The 27967-nt window shown below is 37.9% G+C and overlaps 1 protein-coding gene across 1 annotated transcript in view; it reads left to right on the top strand.

The window, feature by feature from the left end:
• The window catches only part of LOC105475318 (protein kinase cAMP-dependent type II regulatory subunit beta), a 115106-nt gene that overhangs the window by 12961 nt on the left and 74178 nt on the right, over positions 1–27967 (top strand). The window contains exon 2 of the mRNA XM_011730461.3: positions 10587–10622. Within this exon, the coding sequence (XP_011728763.1) occupies positions 10587–10622 (36 nt within the window). The remainder of the gene's footprint in view (positions 1–10586; positions 10623–27967) is intronic.

Below are 27967 nucleotides of genomic sequence, written 5' to 3'. Positions count from 1 at the left end.
TGTAGTTTCTAAAGATAGTTTTCAGTGTGTGGTCTGGATACCTCTGGGGGACCATTTGCCTCCTCTTCCCAGACCTTGCAAGAGTCCATAGAATGAAAATTATAATAATACTTCTAAGATTTTCTTTGCCTTTTTTTCTCTCATGCTCTCAGCATGATAGCTTACGGTAGAGTTTTCCAGAGGGTACATGATGTATGATATTGCTACAGATTGAATGCAGGAGCAAGTAGGAGAACCCAACCATCTTCTATCATACCAGATTTGCAAAAATGTAAAGCAAAGTCATTCTAAATTTTACCAAGTTTTGTTTGTTTTGGAAAATATAGTATTATTTTATCAAAATATGTTATTAGTAACCTGCATGTTGTTCTTTTAAATTCATATTTTAAATATTTATCAGTTTTAATTTGTAATACAGCAAGTATCAATGGATATAACCATATACACACATAATTTTTGAGACTATATAGAGGTTTTGAGATCGAAAAGTTTGTGGACTGCTGCTGTAGGGGATGTACCTAAGTGTGGAAAGGTTGATTGTAGGGGTGCACAGCTTTGACTTCACCTCACATTGTCATATCTGCTTTGTAAAGGTGTTGCACCAGTTTGTACTCTCATCGGCTGTGTAAGAGTTCCTGGTTTTCACATTGAAGCTAACGTTCAATATTGTCAGATTTCAACAAGCTTTGACAGGATGGATGTCAGATAGAATCTTACTGTGAATTGAATTTGTTTTCCTCTTATTGCTAGTGACATTGAACATCTTTTCATGTTCATTGACCGTATTTGTAGTTTATTTTCTTTGAAAATTTGTTGCCATTTTTCCCATCTGGCTGATTGTGTTTTTCTTACTGATTTGTAGAAGGATTTTTCCCCTCCCTCCCTCCCTCCCTCCCTATCTTCCTCCCTCCCTCCTTCTCTTCCTCCCTCCCTTCCTCCGTCCCTTTCTCCCTTCCTTCCTCCCTTCCTCCCTTCCTTTAATGTTCTGGCTACCAACTCTATGTTGGCAATAGTCATTGAAAAAATCTTCCAATCTTAGGTTTGTCTTTTCATTTTGTTTACAATAACTTTGAACATTATTTTTAATTTTAATGTAGGCTAATGTTAATCATTCCTTTTGCTTGTGATTTTTTTGCCTTGTTTAAGGATTTCATCACTAATCCAAATTAAAAAGATAATCTCTTTATTTTCCTGTAAAAATTTGTAAGTCTTGAGTTTCATCTTTAAGACTTTAATTAATCTATAATGTATTTCTTATATACGGTATGAATTAGGGAATCTCATTTCATTATTATGTATTGACTCATTTTTTACCCCCACTGATTTTTAAATGTTAAATTTCCATTTATATGTGAGTATACAAATTTCCACATTCATGTGAATGTACTTCAAGCTTCTGTTCTGTTCTGTTGGGTTTGTCTGTCCTTTCATCAATGTCTCTTTCTCTTAATGTGACTTTAAAATGGTCTTGATATATGGTATGGTAACTCTCACTTTTTTTGTTTTAAAATGATTTAACTATTTGTAGTTATTCCATGAGACTTTTACGATATGCTTCTTCAGTTTTGTAGAAAATCTTTATTGGTAGTTTTATTGGAATTGCTTGAATTTATAAACAAAGTTGGAGATGACAGACATTTTAATGATACTGAGTCTTCCTATCCATGAACATAATATGTCTCCCTTTATTCAGTCTTCCTTTCATATTCATCAATAATGTTTTTAATTTTCTCCATAAGGATTTTCCTGTCTTAGTTTTATTCCTATGTAGTTTATCACAACTAGGATTTTAAAAATTTATGCATTTTAATTTGTTATTGCTGAGGATATATAGCAGGAACTGGTAAAGCTCACTCATAAAAAGACCCTAATCGAACTGAGCAAAGACTTGAACACGTCAATAAAGAAGACCTAACAGTGGCTGGGAGCGGTGGCTCATGCCTGTAATCCCAGCACTTTGGGAGGCCTAGGCAGGCAGATATTTGAGGTCAACAGTCTCAGAGTAGCCTGGCCAACATGATGAAACCCCGTCTCCACTAAAAACAAGAAATTGGTGGTGGCACGTGCCTTTAATCCCAGCTACATGGGAGGCTGAGGGAGAGAATCGCTTGAACTGGGATGGCAAATGTTGCAGTGAACCAAGACTGTGCCACCGCACTCCAGCATGGGCTACAGAGCGAGACTCTGTCTTGGAAAAAAAAACAAGACATAAGAATGGCCAATAAGCACATGGAATGTGCTCAGTATTTTTAGTTATCAGGATAGTGAAAATTAAAACCACTGTAAGACACCATTAAACACACACAAGAATGGCTAAAATAAGACATGCCTTATGTTGGCTGGAACTCATATATGGTCCTTGAGGTCATAAAGTAATATAAACACTTAGGAACACTGTGGGCATATTATAAATTTAAGCATTCACCCACCTATGACCAAGCAATCCTCCTCCTAGGTATTTAAGAGAAATAAATTAACATTTACAAAATGCTTGTAAACATATGCTTTTACTCAACCAAAGTTATTGTAAACAAAATGAAAAGACAGTCACAAAACTGGAAAATTTTTTCAATGAATATTACCAACAAAGAGTTGAATATTTAGAAGAATATTAAAGAATATTTATACAAGCTTTATTCAAAATAGCTCAAACTGGAAACTGAAATGTCCGTCAACAGGAGAATGGATATATACATATATATATATATATATATATATATGATGGTATAGTCATATAAGGGAATACTACTACTTGTTAAAAAAGAACAGCAGGAATTAATCTTATGTTTGCATGAGGTTCAAAGACAGGCAAAGCTAAACTACAGTGGTAGAAATCCTAACAAGTGGTTGCCTATGAGATTGTGGGAATTGTCTGTAAGAGGCCTCATGGAAACTATCCAAGGTGTTGAAAATGTTTTATATCTTGATTGAAGTGTTAGCTGTGGATGTATATGTTTATCAAAACTAATTGAATTGTACATTTTATTGTATGTGAATTTCACCTCTTTTTTTAAATTGGAAATATGGATGCTCTTGAAATCCTTTTTTTTTTTCACATTTTAATTGAGAAATGCCATTGCCTTCTGCTCTGGTTATCTTATGAAATCTTTCATTATTCTTGTTAGAGACTAAAACCAGGTTACATTTTCATAATTGTGGGGCGTAAGTGGTACTGCTTTTAATAATACTACTTGAAAAAAAGCCAAAGACTAGTCAAGCTCTAGTGTTTTGAAGTCTATTTTGTGTTTTTAGCCAATACTATATACTATATTTTAATTTATGGTTTTCGGAAACTTAATACTTGTATACATAACATTTGCTTTTTTTTTTTTTTTGAGACGGTGTCTTGCTCTGTCACCAAGGCTGGAGTGCAGTGGTACGATCTCAGCTCACTGCAACCTCTGCCTCCACATTTGAGCGATTCTCATGCCTCAACCTCCCAAGTAGCTGGGACTACAGGTGTGTACCAGCATGCCTGGCTAATTTTTGTATTTTTAGTAGAGATGGGTTTTACCATGTTGGCCAGGCTGGTCTTGAACTCCTGGTCTCATGTGATCCACCCACTTGGGCCTCCCAAAGTGCCGGGATTATAGGCATGAGCCACCGTGCTTGGCCAAATAATCTTTAGGTGTCAGGGAGCCACCCCTATTATATTATTTTTCATTAGCACTATTTCTTCAGCATTTTTGAACCTAATGTATATTGTAGCCAGCAGTGTTCTAAGCCTTGGGGATATAGTAATGAAGCAGACAAACAAGGAAAGACCCTGCCCTCATGAAGCTTATAATGTAGCAAGGGAGGAGACAGACAATAAACATGAAACGGTAGGCATCTTTAGCCAGCTCTAGAGAAAAGGAAACAGGATGGTACGATTGAAAGGAACAAGAGGGGGCAACTTTAAACTGGGTGTTCAGGGAAAAGCTTCCTGAGAGGGGGTCATTTGAGCTGAGACTGGAATGGCAAGAATATCTTCATTCTGGAAAGTGTATGGGGAAGGCTTCTAATACGGGTATTTTCTATAACTGTACTCTTATTAGTAGGCCAACCTTAGTCACATCCCTGATTGTTCTCTCAGTTGCTCTTCATTTCAAAGCCTCCCCTCCTGCCTTTCCCTTTTGTTTCTCCCAAATTACTGTTCTCTAGAGCTGTTTTGTTGTGACTTTATAGACCTGTAGCAATTTGAACTCTTTGCAGCTTCCAGCTTTTCTGGTATTCTTAGTCTAGCTTGGATTGTTTACTCTTACAAGCAGAACACTGGTCTCCATAGATCTGCTCTTTACGTGAATCTGACCATACAGACTTACAAGAGACAGTTTTGTGTATGGAGAAGCAGAGAGTGAGTTTACATCGTCTTGACAGTGGCTTTTCCCATCCCTTTCTACTTAACTCTGAGCCCACATTTAAAACCCTGAAAGTATTTGGGAAGCTTTTTCTTGACATTGTTACTGCCTCAACTCTGTGTAGCTTTATAAAAACTTAGTCATTTTTAGGACTCTTCTGACTGAACTGTATTTTTCTCTCTTTTCCTAAGGGGGCATTGTTGGTAAAATCCTGATGAATTAAGAAGTGGAGACTCATGTTCATTCACAAGCAAAAATATGTTTTTTTTTTTAATGTAATCATTTTATTTTGTTACCTTCATATTCTAAAATTTCAGTTTTGTTTTGAGGAATTTGGTTAATAAATACAAAGGAAGTCTTTGAAATGGGCACTTTGTAAAAGCATCTATATTTCGTCTTACTCTGCCCCACCTCCAGCCATAATCCATGTGTCTGAGTGGGTTGGACACCTGATCTCTGTATTTCTTGCTGTATAATCAAAAAGGAAGAAGAAAAGTGATCTCCCAAATGCTGGCTTCTCAGACAGCTCCCGTTATGTTTCATAAGAAGTGCCTTGAGGTACATGGTTCATAATCTGTGTCTCGTTGAGACCAAGACCATGAAGCCTTGGAGGGTACCTGCTAATTATTATTCTGTCCTTGTACCTTTGAGCCCCTCCACAGGCTGAATCTCAACAAATTCCTAGACACTATGTATCTAGAAATACATAGTATTTCAAGGGCTTACAAGACAGTGACGAGTAAAATATCTCTGAGTATTAGCAATTGTGGTCAAGGTTCAGCACCTTTTAACAAAAATATAGAAAATAAGTGGTCATTTTCAATACCAGAAATTATGTACGTATTAAAAGTTTGCAAGTTGTGTGTGTTAGGTTAATTAGAAAAATTTTCAAGTTTCGTTGTTTATTTGCCTGTTTGCTGTTGACCTTTTAAAAAAGTTAATTATTCCTCGGCTCAAGGGTGAGCCTTATTTTACTTTAATTTCTGAAGCACAGGCATAAGAGAAATTAATTTATTCTGCACTAAATATTTACTCACTCAAAAATAATTATCTTACATGGTTTTGATTTACACAGTTTCTAGAATATTTTATTTAGACAGTTAACAGATTCAGGAAGTGTTTATTGCTAGAAAAGGTGATTAATGGGAGGATAAGGATGCTAAAATTATTCAGCTGAATCCAAGATTATTGTGTATATTTCACTTAGGGTATATGAACACTTTTCTGCAAAAGGCTAATTTAACTTAACGCAGCTACAGTGTAGATAGAGTAGTTTATAGTTTGTTTTTTATTTTTGTTTGCTCGGTGTGTATATGTGTGTGTGTGTGTGTGTTTATGACTGCAGATCACAGCTCTCAGGGCTCTTGTTTCTTTAACTTGGAGTTTCTCTCCCAGCAGTATGCTCAGAGATGCAAACTGTGTGTACTGCTATAAACTTGACTTTTAGTTTCATAGATTATCTTAGGTTTTTTAGTCTTCTACTGGATTTCTCATTCGCCTACATTTTTCTAAATTAGGTATCTAGTTGCAGGGTATAAGTCTTTGAAGCCATTGTATTTGAAAATACAACTAGACTTAATAAGTTCTTCAAGGGCAGGGACTCTGTTACAATTCCAGTGCCTAGCATCCACACTCAATACAGCAACAAAATTAGTGGGGACAGGGAGACTTGCTCTGCTTCCTTGCAGAGTTTATTGATGCATTCTGCAGCTATTTACTCAGCACCTTTATCTACCAGGCACTGTGATAGGTTTTGGGCATGAAGAGGTGAGCAGATAAGCAGTTCCTGCTGGCCTGGTGCAGAACTCAGTCCAGCAGGTTTGGGAGGCTGTTTTCACTGCTGAGATAGAGAGACTCCTTCAGTTTATCCAAAGTAATGGAGGATTTTGCTTGTAAGGACACTGAAGGATTAAAGAAGACTTGAATCAGTTACACTTCTAGTTCTCTTGGGAGCGTAGGAACTAAACGAATCTAGTGGAATATAGTTTGGCAACTGAAGAGATCTCTGGTTATACAAGCACAAAGATATTCATAGGAACATAGGACTCAGTGTTCCACTGCAGTAGTGTTGGGGAGAAAGTCAAACCTTATATAAATATTTGTGTCTTTTTTCCTTGGGGATTCACTAAGATCTTAGGTTATATTCTCTTAGAAATGCTAGGATTTTACTCTGCTCTTAAATCATATTGTTTATTTCTCCAGGCATGTAATATATTTCCTATTTTTTTCCTTCTATCCTAGTCTCTAGTTTTCTCTCTTTCTGTGTGGGTGTGTGTGTGGGGGGGTGTGTGTGTGTGTCTGTGTGTGTGTGTGTATTCACCGAATATCCGCAGAATAAGAAAATCTAAAGGTAAAAACCAAAAATCCGAGAAAATTTAATTTGACTTGTCACATTTTAAAACACCTTCATCTGTTAACATTTTTTGGAAATTTGTATTGCTGTTTATTTTGTATATTTAAAAAGTGGTAATATTAGTTTACACTAAATAAGCATCAGTCTCTTACATTTGAATAGGAATTTATAATTGACAGGTACCTCCAAAGATGTTTATGTTTTTTTGTTTTTGAGACGGAGTCCTGCTCTGTTGCCCAGGCTGGAGTGCAGTGGTGCGATCTCTACTCACTGCAACTTCCGACTCCTGGGTTCAAGCAATTCTTTTGCCTCAGCCTCCTGAGCAGCTGGGATTACAGGTGCCCACCACTATGCCCGGCTAATTTTTTAAAAAAAGTTTTAGGATAGAGATGGAGTTTCTCCATGTTGGCCCGGCTGGTCTTGAACTCCTGACCTCAGGTGATCTGCCCACCTCGGCGTCCCTAAGTGCTGGGATTACAGGCGTGGGCCACCACGCCTGGCCAGGTTTTTTTCTTCAGAAAAACCCCCTGAAAGAAGGAGGGCAGATCTTGCTTCCATATATCACAAGTTGAAAATTTAAGTCAAGGTTACATGGTTCATCTATGCCATCAGAAGGTGGTGTGGCCAGTATTAGAGCCCAAGGCTCCTGTCTGCCAGTTGGGTGGTCTGTCCATACCCCACGCCTCACCCCCTCCCTGCCAGTGATGTGGAAGGTCGGAATGTTGGCGGTGCCCATGCTCACCTTCCTGCTCACCTTCCCTGACTTAGGTTCCTGAGAGAGAAGACCAGGCATAGCTTGGCCGGATGCACATTTCTTTTTTTCCAGCAAAGCCTCCACCCTGATTCCCAGCCTTCTCTATTTTGGTAATTAGACTAAAAAACTTGGAAAAATGGTGAAGGTGACCGTTAACTTGCTGAAAGTTTGTACAGGAAACATTTGTGTTTCATCCCTGCAAGTGGAAAGGAGGGCTATGGGTATGAGAGATTGGATTTTTGATGATTGTTCTCAAAACCCAGTGTTTACCTTAACTACTGCATACCACTTGCTTGGTGCACCCATTTTCTTAACTGTCCAATCCCATGCCCCATTAACTGTCGGGAAATGAAAATCATAGACCTGTATACCCGCAATTTAGAAATTGACAGAATGTCTAGCAAAAATATCAAGGAGAAATAAAGTAAGATAATTTATAGCAAGTAAAATGTATTTCAGTAGGTATGTGCTTCAACATGTACTCAAGAAGACAATGCAGTTAGATTGTCCCACCTAGATGTAGAGGCTCTATAAAAGCTGCAAACGGAGTCTGATGAAAAAGCATTGTACTAGCAATCCAAATACCATAAGGAGCACTGTAGTAGTCACATGGTTTTCTGAAATGGTGAACATCTATTAGTAAAATTCCAAACAAAGCAAGAAACAAAACACACAAAAAAACCCAAATTTGATTTATGTTGTCATTGTGTTGTAGAAAATTTGATGTATATTAAAGCTGCATAAATGAGTCATGTGTATATAAAGAGCTGTATTAGGATTTAGGCCCAGATGGTTATAAATGGACTTTTTTTTTTTTGCCAATGTGAATGCCCAGTGGGATGTTTTAAAAGTCATGCAGGACAAAAGTTGTAGGATGCAGGACAGTTCTTTGTTGTGCAGGATTGTTGTGGAGTTTGCCTGACAAAAGCCAAGGAAGGGTGTCCTCTGAATTACTGTGACAATCAAAATTGCCCCCACAAATTTAGAAAACATCTTCTAGATAGCGATGCCACCTTTGTGGAAAACCTCTGCCTTAAACACTTCAGAAAGACACAGAAACCTAAGGACACCAGGAAAACAAAGACTTCTCGACCTTTCAAACCAGGAGCCCATAGTCTTGTGGCTTCATCATCTAGAGAGGCTGGAGGGGGCAGGGGGGCAGAGAATGTCTACTGTATTTTTGCCCCAAGGCTAAGAGAAATTTTTAAACCTTTATCTTGCCTGTATCTGCTTGCACTCTCTGTTCTGCATTCCTGTGGTTGCATTTTTTTGCATTTTGTTTCCATTCACTGTCCTTGTAGCTTGCTGGGGAGGCACTCTTTAGACTAACTTTAATCGTTGCAAAAAAGGGGTTTGAAAACTGATGGGCCTTTGTGTATATGTGTAGTAAGATATACATAACACAATTTACCTGATGCAAGTTTTTAATGTATGTAATTTGTGACTGTGCAAATATATGACTAAAGTATTGTGGTATATAAATAGTAAATATTGTATGTCCTTCAGTCACTTTGGAGGATGTAATTTTGTTATAAATGATAATATCTTGATAATTGGGTTTATGAATTTCACAAAGTTAATCTTTAATTGTAATGAAGATCACAAAGGAAGATAGTATTCACCTCTTACTGTATGATTTCAGGAATCTGTATTTTCATTTTCTGTTCTCTCTGAGGCAGCGTTTTGATGCAAGATACTCATAAATTCAGATTCTCCAGCTCTGATGCAGAGTGACTGTGTGATCTAAAACAAATTAATAGATTTCTCTGAGACTTACTGTAAAATGTAGTCATCAGTTGTATGAAGATGCTGATTTTTTTTTTTTTTTTTTTTTGCAACTGAGTTTCATTGTGTCAGCCAGCCTGGAGTGTAGCGATCTCGGCTCACTGCAACCTCTGCCTCCCGGGTTCAAGTGATTCTCCTGCCCCAGCCTCCCAAGTAGCTGGGATTACAGGCACCTGCCACCATGCCGGGCTAATTTTTGTAGTTTTTAGTAGAAATGGAGTTTCCCCATGTTGGCCAGGCTGGTCTCAAACTCCTGACCTCAGGTGATCTGCTCACTTCGACCTCCCAAAGTGTTGGGATTACAGATGTGAGCCACCACACCTGGCCAAAGATGCTGATATTTGATAGCATGATTGTCAGGATTAATGCACTACACATCTGACATAGTTTTATTATAGTACTTGTTCCTGTGCATACATATTTTTCATGCAGTGCAATCATACTGCTGATAAAAATTTTGTCTTTTTTTACTTGACCTAATGTTTCCATAGTGTAAACAAATTTCATAATTACTCTTCTAAAAGTATTGAAGTAGACTTATGACATTCTGTTACCAAAATATACTGCATAGTACATTATGTCCTTCCTTTATATAAAATGAACCAGAAATGTACCTGCTTCTCTTGAGAAAGAAATGTTTTTAAAAACCTCGGTTCTTGAGATAACTATGTCATCAAAACCAAGAAGAAACAGAGCTGAGTTGAGTCGGAGGAGTGGGCAGTTGGTAGGCTTGCCAGCTAAGTGGTGCGCACACCAGCCTGAGACTGCAGCCTTCAGTGGACAGATTTGCGTGTTATGAACATTTGGATTGCACAAAAATCGTCAGAACTATAAATCTGAGACTTTCAAGGATATACTATCCTTCAGCTAAAGATGATTTCAACATACATGAGCAATTTCAGTTGTGTTTTGTAATTTTATCATTTAAAAAATGATGCTGCCGAATAGATTTATTCATACATTGCTCTTTCCTTCACTAGTAGTAGTACTTCAGGTTAAATCTCTAGTAGATTTACCCTATTAAGTGACACAAATCTTTTATAGTACTTGATGTAATTGCCAAATTGTTTTTTAAAGGTATTGTATCTCTTTATATGGTCCCCACGTAAGTAATTTTAGCTCTCTATAACTAGGGATTTTTCTTTTAAAGTGCTAATTTAATAGGTTAAATATTGATTTCAATTTATATTTATTTGATTATTAATGAATTTCAATATTTTTGTATATTTATGGTGTTTCCTCTTATTTATTCATCTTTTTCTTTAGTTAAATTATAAGATCATTTACCAATTTGAGCCTTTTCAGGGAAAATTAGACTTTTATTCTAATCATATTATTCTGCTTTTTCTTTCAGCTCCAGTAATAAACCGATTCACAAGGCGTGCCTCAGGTAAGTCTGATTATATTATAGATTTTGTTTACTAATGGTGACATTTTAAAAAGATAATATTGGACAAGAAGATACAAAGAATAATTGCTGTATAGTAAACCTTTATTTGTCAGTTATTTTCCCCAGAAAACACAACTATCTGGTATAATCACTATCTAGGAAGCAATTGAAAATGCCCTCTGAGTGGCTACACTGAAAGTCACACTGTGTACTAAACTGGTGGGCCTTTTTAAATGGAGACTGTCAGCCTAGGGTGTTATTCTTGCTCTTGATAGAATTACTACCTGCATAATTGTGTGATTTACCAGCCATAATCTAGAAGCAGTGATTTAGCAGATGAGTAAAGGACACCTTAGAAACAGTGATGAGTGTTTGTTTTTTTGTTTGTTGGTTTGTTTTTATAAGAGGGTTTTTAATAAGGGACAGAAGAACTCTTAAAATGCAGATATAAGAACGTGTCATTATGGGGCCATTTAGAATAGGAGCAAATTGCTTCATGTTTGTTTGTGCCCCTGAGGTTATTGCTGGTTTAAATATACCACAGTGCCCTAATGTAGTCAACTTGATAGGCCTTAGCCATTAACAAGGGCTTACATTAGGTTCAGTATACTGTGTACTATTTAAACTGCTGGGGAGGTATGAGACAGAATTAAGACCACTTCTATCCAAAATGGCTTAAGTAAAATGAGTTTGGGCATTGAGATAAACTGTTATTTAGAAAAATCACCATATGGAATATCTTCTCTGAATAAGAGGACAGATGAAGTGAGGGTAATATTTGATTTGAAAAAATTACTCTTTAAGTATACCTGGAAATTTTTTGTTAAACCTAAGATAAACATTTCACACAGATCATCTTTGGAGTTTATATAATACAAATGAGTCATTTATTTCACAATATTACCTTATTTATACCTGTGCTATAATATTAAAGACATTTTAATGTTGAATTTTATTTTTGATTTGTCGGCAGTTACTGGTATAATTTACTCTTGTTATATAGTGAACAGGTCTATAAGGATAATGTGCTACATTGGAATAACATCTGCTTTATCGTTCTGAGTTTTTTGTCATCTCAAGGCATATTTATTTTAAATGTTGAAAACAACTGTAGATTGTAATGCCTTTTGTGGAATGAGAGGTTATGTTTATGTCAGAAAGGCATCAAATTTTATCCCAAAGAAGAACTATCAAGTGTGATCATATTCTAGTGTAGTTGTTCTTTATGAGCAGTGGTGAGAACAAGGGAGGAAGAAGAGAGAGTCAGTATTCTGATGCCTTGTCTTCATGAGGTGAAATTCTTTCAATAGAAACACAGCTAAGAATCATAGAATAAATAATCACCCTTTCTACCTCAAAATAAATGTTTCAAACCTTATGACATGTGACATTTATTTCTGGGCATGTTCCATTAGTATTTGTTGTACAATATACGTATCATTGGCCAGGCGCTGCGACTGACGCCTATAATCCCAGCACTTTGGGAGGCTAAGGAGGGCGGATCACGAGGTCAGGAGATTGAGACCGTCTTGGCTAACATGGTGAAACTCCATGTCTACTAAAAATACAAAACCAAGATTAGCTGGGCGTGGTGGCAGGCTCCTGTACTCCCAGCTACTCAGGAGGCTGAGGCAGGAGAATGGCATGAACCTGGGAGGCAGAGCTTGCAGTGAGCCAAGATCGTGCCACTGCACCCCTACCTGGGCAACAGGGCGAGACTCCGTCTCAAAAAGAAATTAATTGATAGATCAGGGGCTCCAGGGTATAGGTTAGTTTTGAAATGCCATTATTTTATACCCCACCCCCATGTGTGTCCGTGCGTTTTAGCAAGACTTGGCCAGAAATGTAGAGATGATGTAATGCCACAAACAAATACACATTAAAATCAAATGTTGCATTTATTGCCAGAATGACAGGTAACAAGAAATGTCAGTGAAAACAACAGGAAACAATTTGGTATAAATAAGATGATACCAAGTTCCGGAGTCATGCTATATATAGCAGTAAGCCTTAAAAGGAGTAAAATTGTTATCCCAATAATATAATATGCTGGAAGCCATTAGGAGAATGAATCTTGACATTAATTATTAGAAAAGAGAACTAACTTATGGAGTACCAGTGATGGATCAGGCACTTTACTCAGCATTTTATATACAGTTTTAGTCTTTCAGGCAAGGAAAATAAAATTATTTAATACTTTGGATTAAAAAAGCAATGGTATAAGATAAAAGGGAAGAGGATTTATTTAATCATCTACTTGTCTGTATTTTATTTGAGACTTTATGTCTTGTAAAAGTTTGTCTAAAACTTTTTTGGCAAAGAATATAGAAACAGTCTTAAGACATCCTGAGGAGGAAATGCTACAGTTTTTTTGTTAATTTAGTGGCTAATATGAGGTTTAGTAGTAGAGATGCACTTTTTAAAAAAGTAACATTTCCTGAAAATGAAAAAGAAATGAGTATCTTCTCAAAATGCAGTCAATAGTATTTGATAATTCAAAAGATTTCTTATGATACCTTTTCTGACTGAGTTTTATTTCAGAGATACTTTTTCTTTTCATAACCCATAGAACTTTAATGTAAGAATGGTAATTTAGGGGAAGAAAGCAAGTCAGGTAAAATCAACCAGACGTCTGTACGACATAAGAGTTTGTTTCTTATTCATCTATTTTTAAATTAAAGTTACAACAGTAAATGCTATATATATATTACAACAAAAATACCAAATGTGTAGTGCTAGGTGTTCAGTCATTATTGATTCAAAAGAAAAAATTACTATGAATTATAATTAATAATTCATTAACTGACTTTCCTATATCTTTGAGTTTTTGGCTTTTGATATTCATACTGCATTTATCAAACATAAATATTTCAAACCTGAATAATTTAAACAAAACATTTCCCCTTTGTATACCTTTTTCTTTTGTTATGAAGATGAGAGGAATGTTTATGCTTAACAGATACATTCTTTAGGATTATTGTTACACTTTTAAGAACACTATTTGTGCTATAGTCTCTTGTCTTCTTCATGTGTTCAGTGCTGGCCCACAAACCTGTCAGTTTTTATTATTGTAAGTGAAAGGAATCAGTTTCACTCAGTATTTTCAAACAGAATTCCTAGTATCTTAAGAGTTTGTAGAGGCTTCAGGGTTGTATAGGCCAGCATCCTACTTGGTACAGGAGTGCAAGGCATGTAAAGACATGACTAATGGAGAGAAGCATAGATGGGCACTGGAAGAATAGGACCCGACTTTACTGATTAGATTGGGTAAGTTCCACAAAACATGATGAAAAACTGTCAGATTTCTTCTGAATTCCAGATATATCTCTGATATCATCCTGACAGCACCCCATAACCTTATTTTTAAACAGTACCTCATAGTCGCATTTTTAAACAAAAGAAAAAGAAATACTGCTTTTGGTCTCTTAAAATGCTCTTCAGCTCTTAATATCCCTTCTTATCAGTACATCCTTAATACAGAGAGGCCTGTTGTGGTGGCTCACACCTGTAATCCCAGCACTTTGGGAGGCCATGGTGGGCGGATCACTAGAGGTCAGGAGTTCGAGACCAGCCTGGCCAACTTGGTGAAACCCCTTTTTTACCAAAAAATACAAAAATTAGTCGGGTGTGGTGGTGGTTGCCTATAGTCCCAGTTACTTGGGAGGCTGAGGCAGGAGATTCACTTGAAGCCTGGAGGTGGAGGTTACACTGAGCTGAGATTGTGCCACTCCAACCTGGGTGACAGAGTGAGACCCTGTCTCAAAAAATAATATAAAATAACAGAGAAATCATTATCCATAATCCATTTTATTTTATTTGTTTTTGAGATGGAGTCTTGCTCTGTTGCCCAGGCTGGAGTGCAGTGGCATGATCTTGGTTCACTGCAACCTCCGCCCTCCCAAGTTCAAGTGATTCTCTCAAGTAGCTGGGACTACAGGCGTACGCCACCATGCCTGGCTAATTTTTGTATTTTTAATAGGGACAAGGTTTTACCGTGTTGGCCACGCTGGTCTTGAACTCCTGACCTCAGGTGATCCACCTGCCTTGGCCTCCCAAAGTGCTGGGATTGTAGGTGTGAGCCACTGCGCCTGGCCACATAATCCATTTTACAATATGGGCTCTTTGTTTTTTGGAAGATGATTATTTTTGGTGGAAAATTGAAATAATATATCATTTGTTGTTGTGAGTATTAAAAATTAGTGGCGGTGGCTGGGCACTGTGGTTCACACCTGTAATTTTGCCACTTTGGGAGGCTGAGGCAGGTGGATCACCTGAGATTGGGAGTTCCACACCAGCCTGGCCAACATGGTAAAACCCTGTCTCTACTAAAAATACAAAAATTAGCTGGGCTTGGTGGAGGGCGCCTGTAATCCAGCTACTTGCCAAGAATCGCGGTGCGAGATTCGCTTGAACCTGGGAGACAGAGGTTGCAGTGAGCTGAGATTGCGCCACTGTACTCCAGCCTGGATGACAAAGGGGGAGACTCCGTTTAAAGTAAATAAACAAATAAAAATTTAGTGGTGGTAGTAGAAGTAGTAACTCAGTAAATATTTTAAGAGTAAAGCTTTAATCAAGAAATAATCCTGTTGCTTCACTGATCACCTAATATATGGGAAAGATCCTAGGGTTTGAAGTTGTACTGACTAGAGTTTTCCCATTTTCTCTGTGAATTTGCATGTAAGTTGTTTACTTCTTTGAGTTTAATTTTATTTATTTTCATTTCTTTCAGCTTGGGGATCTTAACAGCTATATTCAAACTTGTGAGGGTTTAATTGGATGATTATTATTTTTTAATTTTTAATTTTTTTTTTTTTTTTTTGAAATGGAGTCTCACTCTGTCGCCAGGCTGGAGTGCAATGGCATGATCTTGGCTCACTGTAACCTCTGCCTCCCGTGTTCAAGTGATTCTTCTGCCTCAGTCTCCTGAGTAGCTGGGACTACAGGTGAACACCACCACTCCTGGCTAATGTTTTGTATTTTAGTACAGGCAGGGTTTCACCACGTTGGCCAGAATGATCTCAGCCTCCTGACCTTGTGATCCACCCACCTTGGCCTCCCAAAGTGCTGGGATTACAGGCGTGAGCCACCATACCTCGCAATTTTTTTTATTTTTATTTTTTTAAATTTTTTTTTGAGACGGAGTCTCGCTCTGCCGCCCAGGCTGGAGTGCAGTGGCCGGATCTCAGCTCACTGCAAGCTCCGCCTCCCGGGTTCACGCCATTCTCCTGCCTCAGCCTCTGGAGTAGCTGGGACTACAGGCGCCCGCCACCGCGCCCGGCTAGTTTTTTTTTTGTATTTTTTAGTAGAGACGGGGTTTCACCGTGTTAGCCAGGATGGTCTCGATCTCCTGACCTCGTGATCCACCCATCTCGGCCTCCCACAGTGCTGGGATTACAGGCTTGAGCCACCGCGCCCGGCCAATTTTTTTTTTTTTTTTAGACAGGATTTCACTCTGTCACCCAGGCTGTAGTGCAGTGGCATGATCTTGGCTCACTGCAGCCTCCACCTCCCAGGCTGAAGTGATCCTCCCACCTCAGACTCCCTAGTAACTGGGAGAACAGGTGCGTGCCACGATGCCTAGCTAATTTTTGTGTTTTATAGAGATAGGGTTTCGCCATTTTGCCCAGGCTGGTCTTGAACTCTTGAGCTCAAGTGATCCACCTGCCTCAGCCTCCCAAAGTGCTGTGACTATAGGTGTTGGATGATTTTAATAAAGCCCCCAACAGAGAGTCTAGGCTTTTCAAAAGGTTAGCTGTCAGCCCTCTTCTTATGAACATGGTTTAAAACAAAGCAATAAACCCCTCAGCTTTTTGCCTTAGCCTGTCAGAATAAAGCCTTAGAGAGTCATAACACTGTTTAATAGTAATCCTTTAATATGGGCATCTTTTTTATTGTTTACACATTATAGGTTTTTAAAAAAATTGTAATGGTTTTCCTCTGTGGTTTTTGTCTCTGAACTGGGGAGGGGCTAGAAATGGCCAGTTAATCTTGAGACAATGCCTTGCATCATGAGGTTGGAACTCTGAATTTTTTTTTAATCCTAAGATACTGTTTTGAAAAAGTTACCCTTCTAGAACAGTTTAAAGAGTTCAGTGAGCACCTTTATCTAGGCTCTCCAGTTGCTGATATTTTGCCTCATTTGCATGCTGTCTCCCCTCCATCTTTACATGGGCACGCAGTCTTTTATTTTTTATTGAAACTTTTAGGAATCCTAAATACTTCAGCCTGTATCTCCTAAGAAAAAGGACATTCTTCTAGTTAATATAACACTGAAGAAATTTAACCTTGGATACAATACTATTATCTCATACAGAGTTTAGAGTCAGATTTTCTCTGTTGTCCTATCATGGTTTTTTTTCTCTCTCTTTTAAATTCTAGCTAATTCAAGGATTTTTTTTATTACATTTAATTGTCATGACTCAGTTTTTCTTGCCTTTCATAAATTGACTCCCTGAAGTTTTTGAAATTTGCTTTTTCAGAGTTTTGAAGGTTATTCCTAACCATAAGACAGTACCCTATACCGCCTGTTATGCATTCATAGATGGCATTAGCACAGCTGTTGTTTGGTCTGTATGCCCCACCGACGTCCATGAAATCTTTGCATTGACATTTACTATGCTTTCAAGGACTACTGTTGAGCATTACTTGTTCTAATAAGTAATTATTTCTTATAATAGAAAGATTTTCTTTTCTTATATAATTAACTACTGTTTAATTTTTTGCCATAGTATGAACATTGAATTTTATAGTATATTTTTAACAGAGCTGAAATTTTATAGTTTTTTCTAAACTATGATGTAGAATAATTCACAGGTGAAATTAATCTTTAAATTTCAGTCTCGCCTACTGTATAAAATGTGATATTACAAATCTCAGTGAAATTACCCTGAACAGAAATGATTAGTTCCCAATAAATTAGTGAAATAGCAGAAGTTCAGATCTTGTCTTGAATCTGATTCAAGGAACATATGCTTCCTTGATTCATGGAACATATGCTTCCTTTTGTTTTGTTTGGGAAATATTTTGTAGCCTTGGTGTTCATTGTTTCTACTTTAAGGTTATTTGACGATAACAGCTTTTAACCCCCAAATTATTTTTTTCCAGAGGTCATTTCTATATTGTCAAACCAGTTTTCTGGTATAATTATAGTTACATTCATATTTTGTTTTTTGAAATTAGTTTCCTTTTTAGTAAGCCTGGTAATCACCAATACTTGGGAATGCATATTGGGAGAATACTACTTTAATTAATGTACTAGTTTATTCAGCAGACATTTACCAAGTCCCTCTTGTGTGTCAGGGACAGTGCTGGGGATGCCACAAAGAATAAGATACAGTCCTTACAAAGTGCACAGTCTAGCAGGGAAGCTGATGATGACTCATAGTGTAGTAAATGCCGTAATATCCTCAAAGTGAAAAGGAGAAAACATACAGTTCTTCCAGATCCTGCCTCACAGAAAGGGTACTGTTTGTGCTGTCTTTAAGATTTATAACGTTTTACCAGGACTATAAGGAGAGAGAATATTCTAGGTATTTCTATTCAGTATTACTGTAAAAAGTCCATTTTCACCGTATGTTGCTGTGCAGCTTGCCTCTGCCATCAAGCACCTATGGTATGGAGTGAGCATACCATATGTGCATGCCCATTGGCTATGGACAGCAGGGACTTAAGGCCTTTCATCCTTTAATTTACCATTGCTTCAAATTGTTAATGTCTGCCTTGCCAGGAGAGGCTGTACAGGCTCTGGAATCAGACCAGGGTTGGAATACTAGCTCTGCTACTCACCTATCTACGTATTAAAAGTGTGTGTGTGTGTGTGTGTGTGTGTGTGTGTGTGTGTATCCTTAGTAACCTTTCTAAGGCTTAGTTTCTCTGGGTATGAAATGGGGATAATACCTAACTCACAAGATGATTGTTGTAATGAAACAGTAGATAACCCATGAAAAACAGATTCTTGAGGCTGGGCTCAGGGGCTCATGCCGGTAATCCCAGCACTTTGGGAGGCCGAGGTGGGTGGATCACCTGAGGTCAGGAGTTCAAGACCAGCCTGGCCAACATGACAAAACCTTGTCGCTGTTAAAAATATAAAAATTAGCTGGGCATGGTGGCACTTGCCTGTAGTCTGAGCTACTTGAGAGGCCGAGGTGGAGGAATCGCTTGAACCAGGGAGGCAAAGGTTGCGGTGAGCCAAGATTGCACCACTGTACACTCCAAGCCTGGGCGACACAGTGGTACTCCATGTAAAAAAAAAAAAAAAAAAAAAAAAAAACAGGAAATGGCTTTAGGACTGCAGAGTTTGACATGAAGAGTTAGTCAGAAGGATAACATCCAAGGTGAGGCTGAAATCAAGGGTCAGAAAGACCATTTGACTGAGGCAACAGGATGAAACAATAGGTGTCAGCCCTGGGCAAGGGAGGTGGGAAGACAGGGTGGAGGGTGGGACTGGGACCTAAGGAGGTTCTCTGAGATGCCAGGGCACAGGCCTGGGGACTTTTGTCCAGGCTTGTTCCTTGGGTGGGATGGAAGCCATTTAGGGAGCCTTCAAGTCACTTCATGCATCTGTTATCTCTCAGTGCCCACACTAGTATTATAATAAAATGGGTTCTCCCCTGTGATTCATTATGAATAATCCAAGTGAACAGTGCAAGTGCTGTTCCTGGTTCATCTCCAGCCTCTCTCCCCTCCTGCTCCACACTCTAGCAGTGCTTGTTTGCTGATACTTGTTAAGCAACCTTGGGAATTGGAGCCCAGTGGAATCTGTGGCAGTGTTGAGTCTCAGGTTCTTTTTTGTTAGGCCCTGAAATGCTGATAAGCTACTTCAAGGCTAATGAGAAATTAGATTATCTCTTGAACTTAATTGCATTTTCTCAGAATTCTCTTAGAGCCCTCCAGAGAAAGGAGAAAGGAAGATAGTGAAAGCAGCTGTTCGGGTGGGGGCATGGTGGGAAGGGAGGATCCTTCTGCACCTGTAGTGTCCTCAGACTCTTCACACTGGTGGTTTTGCCAGTAGATGTGGAAGGGCTTGGGAGATAATACATGGGAATTGTGTAACCCACCAAACCCTGTGTGCCTTAATTACAGGAACACTGCCACTGCTGGGGAAAGGGGGTCAGGGAGTTAGATCTATAAAATAGGTATGAGTATCTAGAATAGACATTTAGACATAGTGCAACCATTCTTTAATTACAAGCAGAGTTTAGGTCACTGCTTCACCAACTCTGTGTGAAGGACCAGTTTTTCGTTTTTGTTTTCCCAATGCACTACAGACCAGTACTTTTGAGAAATATAAAACTGCCAGAGCAATATCAAATTGCTATAATTGTATCTAAACACTCTTTTACTCTCTGTACTTACCTTGTTGCAGATTGCCATGGCTTAGGTGATACAACCATGGTGTGCACTATGTGAGATATGAAAGTTCTCACAAAAAGCTTTTATAAAGGAAGATTGCACATTTATCTAAAAGAAGTGATTATTTTTTTAAAAAAAACTAACACACTTACCTTATTTTGCTAACTTGGCATTTTGTCAGGACAACCTGCATGAATGAATAGTGCCCTCAGAGTTGTCGAATGGTGGTGTGTGGCAACCCTGCTCCAGGCCCATGGCGTGCCTGCGTTCTCCCCCAATATATGCCTGCTCATATTTGGAGCATACCATGGGCTCTCTTGTCTAGCCTTGCTGTAGCTCACCACATTCCCTGCCATCCACTCCCTCCCTCCCTTCCTTCCTTCCTTCCTTCCTTCCTATACCGTTGCTATTACACATCGTTTGATGTTGTAGTTGCTTGTTCACATGTCTTTTTCCCTATGCTAAACAGTGAGGTTCATAATTAATGGACTGAGAAACAAGGGCACTCTGGATGAGGTCACAGAAAAAACAGAATGCAAAGTAAGGAAATGAGAATGCAAGGAGGATGGGAAGATTTCGCCAGGCATGTGTGTAGAGCGGTGTGAGATTCCTGAGGTAGCGTGTGCTGGGGTAAGGACCAGTGTGAATATAGTTACAGGGTGCGGCTGCTAAACGGCAGGTTGAATGACATTTTATTTGATTTAAGGAAGCCAAGGTAAGTTGAGGATGGGCTCTCAAATGGGTTGTCAACTTGGACATTGACTGTCTGTGATGATGGTGGCACGTTGGAATGAAATGAAAACTGTGAGCCAGGTACCAGGCAGGAAGTGGCATCTGTTTGCCGTGGCTCTCCAAGGAGCACAGAGGTTTCAGTGGGAGCACTATGGAGTGGTCCAGATGTCAGTGTGGGGAGCCACAGCGTGCCCTCACTATCTTTCAGATCCCACTGTGTGCGGGGAGTGGTGCCCTCTAAGAGAAGGAGTGTTCTTGGAGAAGAACCAAGTTTCAACCAAGGCATAGAAAAGTCAGTAATATTTTATAAAAGAATGTGAGGGTGTGGGGAATGTGTTGGGAAGGAGGGTAGTAGTGGACAGAAGGAAGCCACAGGGCAGCATTTCATTTGAGGAAATATTTACGAGCAGTTACCATTGCCAGGGATTACACCAGGCACAGCAGTACAGATGCTGTGCCCTTGAAGTACTTGCAGTCTAGGGAAGCTTAAGGCGTGGGGAGATGAAATTGGGGAAAAGATGGTGGTCCAGAGGGTCTTACTTCTTGTGGATGACCAAGGGTGACAGAGAAAAGAGGACATAGTTGGATTGATAGTTTTTAGGTTATAATTTATTCACTGTAAATATTTGTTTAACTAAACTTTCCTTAAGGCTAACTCTGACAGCTTCCCAGTGAGAGCACTGTAACCTGATATTTACCTTAGGTACAGAAGGCAATATGATGTAGAAGTAAAGAGGCTGGATTTGGAGCTGTTTTTAAATTTAACAGTCAAATATTCAATGAGGGCGTACAATATGTTGGGCACTGGGCTGGGCCCAGGGAAGGCAGATATAGTTTAGGATCTTAGGTCCATCATTTATGTGTGACCTTGGGCAATTTACCTAAATGACCTTCTGTAAATCCGGGTTGCGGTTGTTCTGGAAGAGAATACACACAAAGCTTTTAGCATAGTGTCTGACACATTTGAGTGCTAAATAAACTTTTATTTATTATTAGACTGGATTTTTCAAATTTTAACTTGATAAAAACACCATAATTTTAGTGTGTCTTCTTTCCTCCTGTAACTTATCACACCTAATGTTAACTGGCCAAAGTGCATAATTTTGTGTATGTCTTACAACTAACTCCCCTACCCCAAATTTGGATTAACTTAACATTGTGTTGTTATTTGTGGGGGAGAGCAAAGATTTCTCTGAAATGTAACATCCTTTAGCTTTTTAGATGAAAACAGAAAAGCAACTTCAGTCTCTCATCATAAACTGTATTTGTAGACTATAGTTTTGAAAACAAATTGATCCACCTTTAAAAAGTCTAAACTGGTATTTTAAACAGGTGTGTGCAAATGCAGTCTCCCCACCCCCACCTCATCAGCATCTTGAACCAGCTACTTCTTCGGAGCTGACTACTAGAGAATGTTACGATCATTGGGTTGTAAGTCTCATCTCTGAGAGCCCAGCAATATGTTTTATACTAGCTAATCATTTGATAATGTTTTATAATATTTTAAAAATTAATACTGTAACTAAAAACCAAAATATATATTCAGGTCTTATCTTCCCTTTACCGATAAGAATCAGGGTGTTCCCCTTCCCTGCCCCTCCCTGAATTACTTTTTCTATTTTATCATGAGTTACTAAAACCAGAGAACACTGATTTTAAGGTTGTTTTACAGAGACAGAACCATAAAATTGACAAAAAATTAAAATATACATTAATGGTACAGTATATGGTTTTCAGAATAGTGGAAAGAAAGGGACTTTCTTTTGAAAGACTGAACAGCTTAAATGATAGTGTTGTTAGACGTGTTTCAAGGAATTACAAAATGTTGTCTTTATTGACCATCAAAAAAGGTAGAGCTGACCTTCTCCTTAGATATTTTAAAACAGAATTCCAAGTTATAGCTCCCCTTTAAAAGCAGGTATAGATACTTTAATATGTGCATTGCCTAACAGAGTACATAGGCTGCAAACACAGCAAATATACATGGCTTTTATGTTGTGAGGGCAATTTTTGAACAACAACTTACCAGATGGGCTGAGTTTTAGCAGGTTGCTGAGTGGTAATCTGCAGTAGAAATGGAAAACTTAAGTTTGCCATAACTACTCTTGTGGCTTTCTAAAAATAAACTGCTACTTTCAAGTTACCTATTTGGTATTTTCACTTTATTTAGATTTTGTGGATCTGACAGTTTTCTTTTTATAAAGTTGATACATTACTGCCTACAATTTACCTCTGAATTCTGTACCATGAAAATAATGTCCTTTATTTTCATGTTACTTTAAAAATGATATTGCTTCTTACTTGCTTATATTTATCATTCTCCCCATTTGTGTCCTTAGAAACATTTGTTTCAATTGCTTTGCTTTTATTAAGTACATTTATATGAAGAGAGCTATTTAATGTATTTTAAATATGCTTCTTAGAATTGAAAGCTTTTCTTAGAATAATGAAGACATTTGTAATTCAGAATTATATTTTATTGACTAAAAAATAAGCATTCGTGTTATATTACATAGACAATTAATTAGAAGTTAAGTGAAATTAAAATTTTCCTTTAGTTAAATTATTTTTATTTTTATTTTTTAGATGGAGTCTTGCTCTGTTGCCCAGGCTGGAGTGCAGCGGTGCAGTTGGCTCACTGCAACCTCTACCTCCCAGGCTCGAGCGATCCTCCCTCTGCAGCCTCTTGAGTAGTTGGGACCACAGATGCATGCCACCAAGCTCAGCTAGTATTTCTTTGTATTTTTGGTAGAGACTGAGTTTGACCACGTTGTCGAGGTTGGTCTTGAACTCCTGAGTTCAAAGAATCCACCCGCCTTGGTCTCCCAAAGTGTTGGGATTACAGCTGTGAGCCACCGTGCCTGGCCTAATGATTCTTTTAGAAGGGATCTTGGTGTTAGACTTTATAGTTGGTGAGACTGAAGTGTCTTAGATGGAGGTTGTACCTGCAGGAGAGTCGCGATGCGTGTCTCATCTATGACAGTGATTCTGAGGCAGAGGTTGTTATAAGTTTTGAAGGTAACCTGCACGATTGACTGTGTGCCAAGTGCCGTTTCTCAACTTTGCTTTCCCCAAGATGACCTTTGAGAATCACTAGTGCAATATTTGAAGGGAGTTTTCTTCTTATCTCCATTTTACAGGTGTGGAAACTGAGGCCCAAATAGTTTACTTTTTATTTTTATTATTATTAATTTATTCCTTAATACTGAGTCAAACCTATTTTTTGTTGTTGTTGTTGTTGTTTTGAGATGGAGTCTCACTCTGTCACCCAGGCTGGAGTGCAGTGGTGTGATCTTGGCTCACTGCAACCTCTGCCTCCTGGGTTCAAGCCACTGTCCTGCCTCAGCGTCCCAAGTAGCTGGGACTACAGGTGCCTGCAACCATGCCTGGCTAATTTTTATATTTTCAGTAGAGATGAAGTTTCACCATATTGGCCAGGCTGGTCTCAAACTCCTGACCTTGTGATCCACTCGTCTCGGCCTCCCAAAGTGCTGGGATTACAGGCATGAGGCACCATGCCTGGCCAAACCTAGTTTTTAACTATTTTATTTAAATGACATTATAGACTAATAGGACTGTCACATTCTTGATTACTGAGACCAAATCATACAAGTGTTTTTGGCTGTTCTGCAGGAAATGAAATCAAACCACTTCTATTTTCTCCTGTTACTCTTTTTATCCTGAGTCTTGAAATTATGTTAAATTTTTTTTTCACTAAATTCCAATAAAGGAGAGAAAAGGCAATTGTTAGGTAATTTGTAGTACCAGCATTGTTTTTCTATACATACTGTTATAGGTGAAGCATTTAAATTATTTTTTTGGTAACAAGTTTTTTACATTTTAAAGTTGTTCTTTATATTTTAATCAATTCATCATTCAAAGTTCTGTGCTCCAAATTACAAAGTAGTTCACATTTTAATGCTTTTAGCAGTCAATTTGAGTGATTCAGATTAGTTTTGATCTAAATTTAAATGTTATCATATTATCTTTTCAGCTAGAAATCTGAAAATATCTTGTCGCCAACCAAATTAGTGGATATATATCTAGAAATATGTAAAGCATAGTATTCATTTATGCAAATAGGAAACTAGTACATTTTTAGGAGTGATTTGCTTACAGTTTAGTCCAGTTTATTATTGCTCTTTGTTTCTCCCTGGATCGGGGGAAAACGCTTAATAAAGGGGAAATCAATTTAAGTCCTATTACAATGACTACCGTCTATATACTTTTCAAATATTTGCCAATCAAACAGAAGATTAATAGTATAGTAAGGGAGATGCTAAGAACTGAGGAAGTCATGTTTGCTTGGTTCGCAGAATTGTGATTATTAAATACCATTCTCCTTTGTAATTATGGATCCTATGAAAAATAAAAGATCTGCTTGTCTCTGTGTAACTCAGAATGGATGAGACCTGCCTTCTCAGCCATCTAAAAGCAACAATGTTAGACACTCTATGATGATTTGGAAGAAGGTGAGGAGAGGGAGGAATGTACAAGGGAGGTGGGCATGGATGGAGCGGTGGGTGGGAGGTGATGATTGTACTAATTTTCTGTGTTTTAATTTGAAATCATCTGCAACTTCCATATATTCAGCAGGAGTAAGTCAAAATACTTTTTTGGCCTTTTTAATGATGAGGTCATGTTTCTCACTGTAAGGTTCAATTATCAAAATTTTTCCAAAATGTAATATTTATGAATCAATCTTTTTTATAGTTGTGATTAGTATATACATATATGTTACATCATTAAACACTTTTATTATAAAATTGATAAATGCTTATAGTAAAAAAGTCAAGTAGTACAGAAGAGTATAAAATGAAAACAAAGGGTTCTGTCTCTGCAATGTTCCCAGTCCCAGTCCTAAAAAATAGCCATATCTGTTAGTTTGTTGTGTATTTTCTTGGGTGTTTTTATGCACATACACATTTAGTTGAAATTAAACTTATGTCCAATGTTTTGAACATTGTCTTTTTCACTTAACAGTGTATTGTGTTCCATTTTCCATGACCTTACTTCTAAAGGTACCTCTTGCTTTTTAATGACTTACAGCCACCTCTTGCTTCTTAATACTTCTTAATGGTGTCCCATTATATGTATGTATTGAAATGTATATAACAAGGGTATTTAGGTTTTAGGTGCAAATAGCTACATAATTTTCTAAGTACATCTACAGGATATATTTTTTAGAAGTGGAATTGCTTAATCAAAGCAGCATGAAATTTGAGCATGTCGGCCGGACACGGTGGCTCACGCCTGTAATCCCAGCACTTTGGGAGGCTGAGGTGGGCGGGATCACGAGGTCAGGAGATTGAGACCATCCTGGCTAACACGGCGAAACCCCATCTTGACTAAAAATACAAAAAATTAGCTGGACGTGGTGGCGGTTGCCTGTAGTCCCAGCTATTCGGGAGGCTGAGGCAGGAGAATGGCGTGAACCCAGGAGGCGGAGCTTGCAGTGAGTCGAGATTGCACCACTGCACTCCAGCCTGGGCAACAGAGCAAGACTCCGTCTGAAAAAAAAAAAATTGAGCATGTGAAATTTGTATAGGCATTGTCAAATTGCCCTCTAAAACAGTATACTGATTCGTATTCCCATCTTAGGTTTAACACAGTGTAAAACACTTGATATTACAGAATTTTGAAATGTCTGTTAATTTGCTAGGTCTGTTATATTTCAGTTGACATTTCCTTATTTATGAGTGAAGCATAGCTCCTTTTAATTATTGTTGACCATTTATATTTTCTTGTGTGAATTTCCTGTTAATTTTTTTTTTCTCTGATTTGTAAGTGTACAGATCTGAGGTTCAATGGCTTTGAGTTCAGATTGGGGCTTTACTACTAACTAGTTGTTTGACCTTAAAAGGGTTATTTAGTCTGAACTTCAGTTCATTATCCATAAAACGTGGTAGTAAGAGTGCCTAGCTCATAAGGTATTGTTAATTAATAAGATAATGAATATAAAATACTTAACCCATTTCCTAAAGTATAGTGAGAATATATGTTTGCTAGTAGCATTACTAACATTTGTAGGGTTTTTTTTAAATAAAAAGTAGAATTTTTCAGAAATGTCTTTTTTTTTTTTTGAGACAAACTCTCATTCTGTTGCTGAGGCTGGAGTAAGTATAGTGGTGTGATCTTGGTTCACCCCTAAGCTCAAGTGATGCTCCCACCTCAGCCTCCCACAAGCTGGGACTACAGGTGTGCGCCACCACGCCTGGGTCATTTTTGCATTTTTTTGTAGATATGGGGCTTTGCCACATTACCCAGGCTGGTCTTGAACTCCTGGGGATCAAGTGATCTGCCAAGCTGGGCCTCCCAGAGTGCTGGGATTACAGGCATGCGCCACCTCACCTGGCCCGAAAATGTCTTTATAGCATCTATATGATCATTTGGTTTACTTTTTAAACATACTGGTAAGGTAAGTTATATTAATAGATTTTCTAATATCGAACTATCCTTATATTCCTGGAATGAACTCTGCTTGGTCATGGCATATTGATTATTAACTCTGTTCTTAAAATATAACTAACATGTAACAACTATTGTTTAGCACAAATTAAAACACGTTTTTAAGATTATATGTACTTCATGGCTTTAGTATAATTTACAGAATAGTTTTATAAAATTTCATTGAAACTTTTTCACACATAGGAAAGTGTTATATGTTCTGTTACGTGCCTTTTAAGAACATATGCCCCTCCTAAATAGTATATTATTTTGACAATCTAAGTCCTGTTACTTAACATTGATTTTAGATTGAGAATCTAGCAGAAAGTGAAATAAATACATAGAGAACATTTATGTAATTCACATTTAATGTTTTTTTTTCCCTAAAAGCATTTTCATCCATCAAATATGGACTTTTTTCTTATGTCCTCCTTTTAAACTTGAAAAGTACTATATTAAGGGCATTAGAAACATGGTTCTGCATAGGATAAAGACATTTCATTTTGAAAAAGAACTTGGGTTCCATTTTGCATACAAACTTTAATATAACTAGAACCTGGAATTCCAGTAAGAACCACTTTACATAATCATAATAGTTTTCATTTATTTAGAGCTTACCATGAGCCAGGAGCTTTTCTAAGTGCTTTATGTGTGTTAAATCGTTTTATTACTTAAGTGCAGCTCTATATGACAGGCACCATTATTGTTCTAATGTTACCAGTAAGGAAACTGATCCGGAGAGGTTAAGTCCTTGCCCAAGCTTACACAATGACTGATGGGCAGAGACAGGATTCAAATTCAGGCATTCTGCCTGT

Source organism: Macaca nemestrina, chromosome 4, assembly GCF_043159975.1.
Source record: "Macaca nemestrina isolate mMacNem1 chromosome 4, mMacNem.hap1, whole genome shotgun sequence".
Classification (NCBI taxonomy): Eukaryota; Metazoa; Chordata; class Mammalia; order Primates; family Cercopithecidae; genus Macaca; species Macaca nemestrina.
The sequence above is the reverse complement of the archived record's forward strand: the minus strand, read 5'-3'. Positions and strand labels throughout refer to the sequence as shown.